Source organism: Accipiter gentilis, chromosome 6 (genome assembly GCF_929443795.1).
Source record: "Accipiter gentilis chromosome 6, bAccGen1.1, whole genome shotgun sequence".
Taxonomy (NCBI): Eukaryota; Metazoa; Chordata; class Aves; order Accipitriformes; family Accipitridae; genus Astur; species Astur gentilis.
In genome coordinates this window covers 14,832,509-14,842,769 of record NC_064885.1, presented here as the reverse complement: position 1 = coordinate 14,842,769, position 10,261 = coordinate 14,832,509, and the positions used below count along the sequence as shown (strand labels likewise).

Below are 10,261 nucleotides of genomic sequence, written 5' to 3'. Positions count from 1 at the left end.
GGCAGAGCCACAGCTGGGTCCCTTTGGAGGTGCTGCTGCCAGGCTTGGTATCTCAGAGTCTGTCCATCCACCCACCCATCCATCCATCCATCCACCCAGTGCTGGGCCTGGGCTGGTGTTTCCAGGCTCAGCATGTGGTTGGGGACACAGGGATGAGAGCTGTGCCCTGCTCGCCTCCCCACGAAGGGGTAGACCCCTCGCTGGGGTTTTGGGGTCTCGCCCACACCCACAGGGCCGGTGCCAATTCCCACTTCCAAAACTCCAGCTGGGTGGGTTTGACTTGTCACTGGTAAAACTGGGCTGAAAAACTTGTTTCTTGAGCCCTGTTACTGTTTGATGAGCTTCTGGGCGCTAAGTACAGTCTCAGGACCTGCCTGGGTGGGGATGCTGTGAGGCTTTGTTAAGCCCAAATCCAGACTGATCATGCCAGAGCCACGTTCTTCATCTCTGGGTCTGTATCAGGGTGCTCCTCTTCCTCCAAGCACCGACTCCTTCTCCCTGTGCACCTTCTCTGCGTGCTCCCCTGCCTTTGAGTCTGTTACCTGCTCCACGCTGGGGATTCCCCCCCCCCCCCCATTTTTTGGGAGAAAACCCAGAGGGAAAGAGCTGTGCCTGCAGCTCCCTGCCTGCTATTGCTATCCTGTGGCTTTTGGGGTGGCCCAGGTGTGATACCAGGGTGGGATGGGGTGGATATCACACCAGCAGAAGCAGCAAAACAAGGGGATGAGGCTGGAGACCACCGTGTGTGTCCCCCCCTCCAGACCTGCCTCCCGGGTCTGTGCCGGTCAGAAGATGTCGAGTTCCCTCTCACAATAATGGGAGCTTAATGTCCCGGAGCTAATTAGCAATTTTCCTCTGCACCTGCCTCTCTGACGCCGCCGCCGCCTCTCCTCCAGCCATCTGCCGTCTTGGGGCCTCGCAGGGAGCCACGGCTTTTGGGCTCCGCACCGGCAGCCTTGGGTGCTCAGGGCCAAGATGGGGCTTGTGTTTCTCTGCTTTGGGGTTGGGGGTTCTTGGTGTCCCCTGCCAAAGATGAGCTGGGCCTCTTTGGTGTTGAAAGGGGAAAAGGAATTTGGTCCTTGGTGGCTTCCTCTATTGTCTTGTATCCCCCAGAGTGGTGGGTGGCCAGGCCCCACTGTGCTCCCGTGGCCGTGCTGCAAACGGCGTCTGCCCGAAAAGGGAAACTGAGGCTGGGAGGGAGGCAGGGGACACCCAAAGGTGCTGAGCCCAGTGCCCAACATGCAAGAGCTGGCAGGGACGGCTGCACTTGCGGTGAGCTGATGTCCCCCAGCCGGCGGGAGGCGAGGAAGGGGGGGGCGTGAGGGCAGAGCAGATGGGGCCAGCAGGTTTTTGTGGGGCTGGGTTGGTCCCGCAGACAATGGCGCGTCTCTCCAAGCTGCGATTAAACAGAAAGATTTATGTTCCCGGACAGCTGGCGGGCAGAGCTCGCCCCCCCCCCCCCCATATCCTGGCAGCTGCGAACTCCCCTCACGCATGTGGCGTGCACTGACCCCCCAGGCCTGCTGCTGCCTCTTGCCCCCCAGGCCCCTCACATGCCCGGCAGCGCCCGTGGCACGCGTGTGGCCCCTGGTACACCCGTGGCACGCGTGTGGCCCCTGGTACACCCGGGGCACGTGCTCCCGGACCCAGGCCGGACAAGCGCCCCCTGCATCCCCGCACGCTTGCGGAGCTGGGAGCGACCCACCCGGGGTCTCACAGTGCCGGTGGGCTCCGGTGGGTGCGGGAAAGGCCTGGGTGAGTTTTGGGGTGATTTTGATTTTGAAGAGCGCGGGGAAGCAGGGAGGCACGTCCCGCTCCCTCCCTTCCCCAGGGGTGGGGGTCTGAAGCCGCCAGCCCAGGCCGACTGCGGCTGCCCCACAACTCCCGTGTCCGTGTCCGTGTCCGTGTCCCCGTCCCCGTCCGTGCTCCCCCTGCCGGCAGCACCCTCGGCGGGACGGGGAGGGGCGGTACGGAGAGGAGCGGGCGGGTCCGGCCCCTGCATTCCGGGCATAGCAGGGCCCGGGCCGGCCTCCGCTGCCGGCGGGACGCCCAGTGCCGCCGCCGCCGCCGCCGCCGCCGCCGCCGCCCCGCTCCTCTCCGCTCCGCTCCGCCATGCTCCGGTAAGTGCCGCCCCGGTGGGGCTCCCACTAGCATCGGGACCCCGCCGGGATCGGGACAGCCGTGAGGGGCCGGCTCTGTTCGCCGGGGCTGGGGGGGGGGTCCCCGCCGGCCTCCCGCCGGCCTCCCGGTGGCTCCGTGCCCGGTCCCCCCGGGGCCGCCTCGTCCCTCATCCCCGGGCTACGGGGCAGCGCCGGCCCTTGGGGGAGGGCCCGGGTCCGGTGGGGAGCCAGCATCGGAGTCAGCCTCGACCCCCCGAGCCGCCGCCCCCTCCCCACCCCCCCCCCCCCCCCCCCCCCAGCCCCGGTCCCGGCCTCCGGAGCCAGGCTCGGCCATGGGTGTGATGAGAGTGGCAGTGCTCAGCCACGGCAGCGGGGAGCTCGCTTCTGCACTCCCACCGCCGCCACGGCCTCCCACCCGGCCGGCGCGTCCCGGCCGGCCTGCCAGCGTGCCGAGCAGGATTCCTGGAAAACAAACCCTTGTTGATCAGGGTCTGCGCTGCGTCCTGCCTGGGCCGGTTCCCAATTATCCCCTCTTTACCCTGCGCAGGTGCCTCAGCGCAGACAGTTGCTGCTAAGGTCCCCGGGGTCACCCTTCTCAGGTGGAAACGTGGCTTTGCCGACAGTGCAGGCAGAGATGAGGACGGCAGAGGACTCGAACGGGACGGTCCTGCACCGCCTGATTCAGGAGCAGCTGCGCTACGGGAACCTCACAGAGAACCGCACGCTGCTGGCCATCCAGCAGCAGGCCCTGCGTGGCGGTGGGGGTGCCGGCAGCCCCCGCTCCTCCCTGGAGAGCCTCAGTCCAGAGGAGAGCCAAATGGTGCAGCAGTCCACGCGGCAGGAGCCCCAGGGTCAGGAGCATCACTCTGACCACGTCTACTTGGAGAACAGCGTCTATCGGCTCTGCCAGCCCCAGCACAAGGGCGAGGAGCTCCCGACCTATGAGGAGGCCAAGGCACATTCCCAATACTATGCCTCGCAGCGGGGCGGGCAGCAGCCTGGAGGGGTCAGCCCAGGGATTCGGGGTGAAAATGGTCCGCGCGGGGCCGAGAGCGGTACCCGACGCCCCGACGAGGGGCTGAAGGACCTGAAGCATGGCCACGTGCGGTCGCTGAGCGAGCGGCTGATGCGGATGTCACTGGAGAGGAACGGAGCCAAAGCACAGAGCCCCATCAGTGCTTCCCACAGCTACCCCCAGCTCTCCCGCCACCACCAGCTCGCTGCCCTCCGAGGGCAGCACCCCGAGGGGCCGGAGCCACGGGGACCCCCTCCGGAGTATCCCTATGTCATCCCTTCCCAGGACACTTACCTGGCCGAACCCCGACCCTGCTCCCGGGAAGGTCCTGGATTTCAGCACCCCGAAATCAGGTAACCTGCGGCCCCTGGGCTCCACTTTTGGGGTGCTCACTGGGTGCCTCCCAGCCGTGGTGCCCCAGGAGCGGCCAGGATGGATGCTCGGAAGATGCAGGATGCGGAGAGCAGTGGGGGGGCCCGGGGCAGCCGTTGCCAAATCTCATCCTCACGGGACTGGTTTTGGCTCAGCCTGTGGGGGTCTGCAGGGACACCACCGGTCCCTTCCTCTCCCCAGTTTCCCCCAGCACAGTTGGATTTTTCCAAGCAGTGATGAAAATCCCACTGTGTCTGCAGACCCTGGCCCCTCCCCACGTGCTGGGAGGAATTTGGAGTTAATTTAGGAGCTGGAGCGAGCTCAGGAAACGGCTAAATGTGGAACGGGCATGGAACAGGGTGGAAGGCAAATGTGCTCCCCACTCCATGGAAACCCACCCCGTAGTCCTGAGCTGGGGATGTCTGCATAGCACCAGTTTGCTGCTGGTGCCGTGGGGCTGCTGCTGAGCTAAGCCTGGGCTGCTGCCAGGTGGTTCATGGAGGCGATGAGCAGCGCTGGGCAGCTCTCCCCTTCCCTTCAGCAGCTTGATGCCTCCAGCAAAGAGCCAGGTTGTCTCCGAGAGGGCCATGGAGCGGTCTGGGGGGCCCAGAGGTCTAGGTGATGCCTGGCATTTGAGGAGGGCTGGAAAAAACTTCTTCCAGTGTGGAAAATGATGGGAAGAAGGGAACTGGAGGCTTGATGGGAGGATGCACGCTGTTCCCAGCCCCGCTGACCTATCCAGGTGGAGAGTGATAGCATCTCTGGCAGGAAAACCTTCTCCTTCCAGGGAACAAAGAGGGGAAGGGGAGCCGCGAGGAAGATGTATTTATTCTTCCTCTCTCCCATATCATCCTGCAGGAATGCAGGCCCTTGGCGGGCAGCCCGCAGTGGAGTGGAGCTGGGCTGTGCACGGCTGCCCTGCTTGGGGTATTCAAGGCGGCCACGGGTTGTCGAGGAACTCAGAGCGGTCATGCGAGGGGTGGCTGGGCTGGCCCTGCTACTCCAAATACAGCAAGGGTGTATTAATAGTTTGGTGGTGAGGAGCCATGCCGGCAGCCCTTGCTTTGCCCAGAAAACAAGGAAAAGGGGCAGTCCTGCCGTCTCCCAAGGTGCATCCTTTGCTGAGCTGTCATCCCTTTGCAGCACCCCAAGCAATAGGGTGGGCCTGGGGGGCTGGGAGCCCAGCCTGACCCACCGGCCAGGTCCTGGAGTTCTCAGGTCAAGGCATCCCTGTGAGACAGGGTTTATTTTGTGTTTGAGGGTGCTCAGGAAAGCACCTTTTAGAAAGCAAACGCTTCCCAGCTCTGAAAAGCAGGATAGGTGCTTCCCAGAGCTTCCCTCCTCCTTCGGGGCCACCCAAAGGCACCAGCAGCACCTGCTTGGCCCATGGGTTTGGAGCAGTCGGCTGGGAGCTGGAGATGCAGTCAGCGCTCCCACCCTGCCAAGCCCCTTGAGCATCCCTCTCCTCTCTCCCTGCAGGGTGCTGCCCACCCATGTCCCCACCACTTTCCTGCCGCCACCGGCAACCCTCTGCCCGGGCACACTGGGTCCTGCCAGCGTGGAGGCACTGGTGAGTGCCCAGGCGGTCTCGGCCAGCAGCCGCCTGGCCCGGGCAGATGCAGTGCTGCGGGAAAATGAGAGGCTCCAGCGGGAGAGTGAGAAGCTGCGGCGGGAGCTGGAGAGCTGCGCCGAGAAAGCAAGCTGCATCCAGAAGGTGAGCGAGTGGCAGCAGCCCTGTGGTCATGGTATCGTGTGTCCCCCCTCCCCATGAGCAAGGGGATGCTCAACCAGCTGCTGTGAAAATTCACCCCCTTTAGCGTTTTAATCCCTTCTTCCCCCTCCCTCTGGTGGCTTGTTCCCTTCTGAGCAGCTGCGTTTCAGCAGCACGGCAGCCGGGACGGGGGAGAAGGAGCCTATTCTCTGGTGACCCCCTCCCTCTGCCTGTCCCCCCCATCCCCAGCCGCCACAGAAAGCCCTTTGTGTGGCCGCGTACAAGGGGTGGCTGTTCCCTGCCGGCCGGGCTACAGCAGAGCCAAAACCTGTGGAGGGACTCTTCTGCATGAAGAAAAATTGGGTTTCCCCCCAAAACGTGCGCTGGGGGTCACCCTGGGGGGGTCTCATGGGTGTGATGAGCTCTTCTGACAGCTTGGGTTGGGCTGAGTGGCCTGGGTGAGCTTTGGCCAGCATCTCCCTTTCCTTTCCTCATTCCATGAATATCTAACCCCGGCCTGTCCCTTCCTCCGCCCCAGCTGGAGAGTGAGATCCAGCGGATCTCGGAGGATTACGAAAACCTCGTCAAGGCGTCTTCCAAGCGGGAAGCCTTGGAGAAAGCCATGAGGAACAAGAGAGACGGCGAGATGCGACGGCTCCAGGACTTCAACCGGGACCTGAAAGGTGAGGGACCCTCCACATCCCCATCTCCATGGGTGTTCTCCATCCCCCGGCTTTTCCCCCGTGTGTTTCTGCCAGGAGCCAAGCTTCCTCTGGCCAAAATCTTGTATTTAAATCTTAATTGGATTTAATTGCCTTTGGACCAGAGCGGTTGGAATCGGCGAACAAGCAGCTGGCCAGCAAGACCCAGGAAAGCCAGGAGAGCAACCAGGGCAGCGTGGCCAAACTCCTGGCGCAGAGTAAGTCCCGGGGGATGCCTGTCCTTGCCTGGCTCCCCATGGCATCCGTGAGCGGGATGGCGGGGCTCAGCGTGCTCCCTTTTGGCTGGAGGAGGAGGAGGCGGGTGGCGAGCGGCAGCTCTTGCCCATCCCCGGGGAGGATGGAGCTGCTCTTGGCGCTGGACTCGAGCCATTAATCCTGGCCGGCCGGCGGCGTGACCCGCATTCTCCACATTCCTGCCGCCGTGCCGGCTCTTCCAGCATCGAGCCTGCACTCCCGCCCTGCGCCAGCCTGGCTCTTCTCTCCCTCCTCCCTCCTGTGCCTTGCAGCTGTGCAGGCCTGGGCTTTTTTTGGGGGAAAATATACCTAAATGCATTATTTTAGCAGAGAGACACAGTGTTGGTGTTATGTGGGAGGAATCGCATCCCCTTCCCTAAGGTGGCTGGATTCATGCTGGGCAGATTTTACCCTTCACAAGCCAAAATTTGGGCTGGAATGTGGCAAATGGAGGCTTTTGGCCATCTGCCTGAGTGGCTGGGATGCCCTTGACCCCCCATATACCTTGTGTGCTGGGGAAGGGATGGCCCGGCCAGGCTTTGGGGAGCAAAGAGCCCCCAGGGGGGGCTTTGTGGACCAGCCTTAGGCTGGTGAAGCCTCTTTGGCTGAGAACTGGGGGGGGTGTCTTTTGCAGGCTATGAGCACCAGCAAGAGAAGGAGAAGCTGGAGCGAGAGGTGTCCCTGCTGCGCAGTGCCAACGAGGACCAGCGGCGGCGGGCAGAGCTGCTGGAGCAGGCGCTGAGCAGTGCCCAGGCACGGGCGGCCAAGGCGGAAGCTGAGCTGCGGAAGAAGCGAGCCTACGTGGAGAAGGTGGAGCGGCTGCAGGCAGCCCTGGGCCAGCTCCAGGCCGCCTGTGAAAAACGGGAGCAGCTTGAGCTGCGGCTCCGCACCCGCCTGGAGCAGGAGCTGAAGATGCTGCGGGCTCAGCAGGTGTGTGCCGGCGAGACATGGCCATGGGTGCTGGTGAGCAATGGTGGGTGCTGCATCCTCCCAGCACCTCCTCATCCTCTCTTTTGGGTTGTTTTCTGGTTTTTTTTTGCTGCCACAGAGGCACGCAGGTGCCGCAGGTGGAGGGACGCCGGAGCTGAGTGCCCACACGCTCTCTGAGCAGCTGAGGGAGAAGGAGGAGAAGATCCTGGCCCTGGAGGCTGACATGACCAAGTGGGAGCAGAAGTACCTGGAGGAGTGCACCATGCGGCAGTTTGCCATGGACGCTGCAGCCACCGCGGCCGCCCAGCGGGACACCACCCTCATCAGCCATTCCCCGCGGCACTCCCCCAACAGCAGCTTCAACGAGGATCTCCTCCTGGCCAGCCACAAGCACCAGGAGATGGAGAACAGGTAGGCCCACCTTGCTGACAAGCTTGCGCCGTGTTCTGGCCAGGCAGTGTCCGCCTCCTCCTCTCCTTCCTCCGGCACCTCTCCCAGCTTCTGCCTCTTCTCCTCTCCAGGTTAAAAGCCCTTCATGCCCAAATCCTGGAGAAGGATGCCGTCATCAAGGTCCTGCAGCAGCGCTCGCGGAGGGACCCCAGCAAAGCCCTCCAAGGCTCCCTGCGGCCAGCCAAGTCCGTGCCCTCTGTCTTTGCCGCCTCTGCTGCCCCAAGCTGGCCGGGGGCTGGCCAGAGCGACCGGCTGGCCGAGGGCAGCTCCCAGGGCAGCACAGGTAAATAGAGGCACCTGCCTGCTCCATGCCTTCACTTGGCAGCAGGGATTTGCCTGCAATTTCCCCTGCAGTTTTGGAAGTAGAGAGCTTGAGGATGGGGGATTTCTCCAGTGAGGCATAGGGTCCAGCCAGAGCAGCTGGCAATCCCTAATGGCATCTCCTCCAGCAGGCAAAGCCACTGCCGAAGGGGCAGCAGCGCCCGCCACCCTCCCTCTGCCCTCCCACTCCAAGCATGGCAGCAAGGACGGCAGCACGCAGACGGACGGGGCGGCCGAAAGCAGCGGCCAGGGCGAGGGCACTGAGCGCCTGGCTGGTTTGCTGGGTGAGTCCCTGGGGATGGCACGAGGAGAGCTGGGGATGCTCCAGCACGTGGGCTTGGCATCCAGGAGATAGGCTTTGCACAAGCATTGGTGTTTTTTTAAGGCATTTTAAAGGCCCCATTTGAGCCTGGTGGGTTTGAATCCCTACAATTGCTTGTTGCTTTTTCACTTTTCAGGTGCAGAGCATTTTTCTTGAACACTTTGGGGGAGGCTGGACCAGCAGTACACTTGCTGCCGGCCCTTCAGTGGGATGGGCGCCATGCTGATGCTCTTCAACTCTCCTCCAGCTCTCGCCTTCTTTCTCTGCAGAAAGCTTGGCTGCTGCCAGAGCCCCGGACCTGTCTGACATGGTGGAGATCCTGATTTAAGGCCACCCACAGGCTGCACACCAGCCCCTCCACCCTCCCTGCCTGCTGCATGGGCAGAGCCGCCCTGCCTGCACCTGCCTGGGATGGAGGAGCCTGCGGGAAGGAGGACCGAGCCTGGAGCTCAGCAGTGTCCCCGCAGCCAGTCTCAGTGGGTGGCCTCCGTGCATGGGAGAGCCACTGTCCGCACTTGGCACCCACACGGGTCCCCAGCTGCGCAGGGCGCGCTGGAGCCCAGGAACCCCACAGTGGTAGTGGAGCCTTGTGACCCCCCTGTAAATACACCCAGGTTTTGTACGATGGGAGCAAACATACTTGTTGTTTCAGCCTCTTCTCCTTCCTGAGGTGGGGGGCTTCTTCCCACCCTCTCGCTCATGGGCTCTATCCCTATCCCGGCTCCATCCCCATCCTATCTCTGGGTCTTGGCCACCCGCACCCACCCAGGTGCTTGGCCTCCAACTGGAAAATCCCTCTCTGTTCACCCGAACTGCACCCACAAGGTGATGTCTGCACAAGGGCAGAGCTGGGAGGGATCCTCCATGGGTCCCATCAACTGCCCGGATCCACGTGGCCAAGCCAAGTACCAGGAGCCCCAAACCACCATCATCTGCATCCATCACCTGCATCCATCACCTGCAACCTGCCTCTGGGTTTTTATCACGGGCAGGCGAGGAGTTTGGGATGCGGTGGCAGTGAAGCAAAAGACAATGATAATCAAGGGAATGAAAGGTGGAGGAGAAATCCCCTTGAAACCAGAGGTGAAACGCTCAGAGTGAACTGAGGAAGGCTGATGGAGGCAGTGGGATGCGCCGCCCCTCTTGTGGCTGCATCCCACCACCACATCCCCTGGCTACTGGCAGCTGGCTTCTGCCCATAGCCAGCACCGACGTCTCGGTCCTCTGAGCTGGGATGCTTCCTGTCCTTGCCCTTTGTGTATCTGTATTTTTTTTTTCTTTCTTTCTTCTTTAAACGTGTGCATTTGCTGGACAACTGCATTTTTTTATTTTTCTCTCCCAGACACGTAAAAAATGCATTTGGTTCTCGTGCATTGTTTACAAAGTGGAAGACAAACAAACAAAAAATTATGAAAGAGGAACACCCCCCCTCCAACTTAATATATTTTATATTAATATTGGTATTTCTTTTTAAGTATTTTTTTTCGTGCTGTGAACTTTTTTTTTTTCCTGCCAAAGATGATGAGTTCCTGTTTGTGCGTTTTAAGTTATCTTAAGTATTTAAACGTAAACCTGGCTGTTTCGTTATGCCGCCCTATACCGAGATTGCTGTAGCATTCCACTTGGTATAACAATATTTTAATAAAAAAACCCCAAATATTGACCCACGTGTACTCTTTTTTCCCATGCGATAGGGCAAGAAGGAGGTGCTGCTGGGGCAGAAGGGGTCTAGGGTTAGTGACCCCCCGGCTGAAACACTGCCCTTCCCGGCTCCCTGGGGCAGTGATTTGGGGTGCAGCTGCATGGGACAGGGGGAAAAAATGTTGAAGAGCATCTCTGCATTCCCCAAAATCCCACTGGGATCCCATTTTTCCCACCTCGATGGGGGAAAAGGATGGAGTTACCTAGAAATGTTGATATCATTTCCTTCCTGGGTGTAGTGCTCTGGTAATTCCATCCTGATGGGATCCTCCTCCTCTTCCTCGCAAGACCCCGTTCCTGCCCTCCTAAGCTCCTGCCACAGGGGCTCCTTGATGGCCACGTCTTCAAGCAGGGCTGGACATG

The 10,261-nt window shown here is 61.3% G+C and overlaps 1 protein-coding gene across 2 annotated transcripts; it reads left to right on the top strand.

Moving 5' to 3' along the window:
• The first annotated feature begins 2,020 nt into the window (after positions 1-2,020).
• On the top strand, positions 2,021-9,860 carry AMOTL2 (angiomotin like 2). 2 transcript variants are annotated; one of them, XM_049803237.1, is made up of 10 exons: positions 2,021-2,120; positions 2,668-3,488; positions 4,987-5,221; positions 5,757-5,901; positions 6,045-6,137; positions 6,809-7,104; positions 7,223-7,515; positions 7,626-7,837; positions 8,007-8,159; positions 8,467-9,860. In XM_049803237.1, the coding sequence occupies exons 2-10, from the start codon at positions 2,755-2,757 to the stop codon at positions 8,523-8,525; spliced, it is 2,220 nt and encodes a 739-aa protein (XP_049659194.1). In that variant the 5' UTR covers positions 2,021-2,120; positions 2,668-2,754; the 3' UTR covers positions 8,526-9,860. The 2 variants fall into 2 exon arrangements, with proteins under 2 accessions (XP_049659194.1, XP_049659193.1); XM_049803236.1 differs by having other exon boundaries at positions 8,004-8,159.
• The last annotated feature ends 401 nt before the right edge of the window (positions 9,861-10,261 follow it).

What these genes read in the sequence shown, in the direction of transcription:
- AMOTL2 (XM_049803236.1), top strand. Translation starts at nt 2,755, where the DNA reads ATGAGGACGGCAGAGGACTCGAACGGGACGGTCCTGCACCGCCTGATT. An exon ending in TTTCAGCACCCCGAAATCAG is followed by an intron (nt 3,489 to 4,986) that starts GTAACCTGCGGC and finishes CTCTCCCTGCAG; the next exon opens with GGTGCTGCCCACCCATGTCC. An exon ending in AAGCAAGCTGCATCCAGAAG is followed by an intron (nt 5,222 to 5,756) that starts GTGAGCGAGTGG and finishes CCTCCGCCCCAG; the next exon opens with CTGGAGAGTGAGATCCAGCG.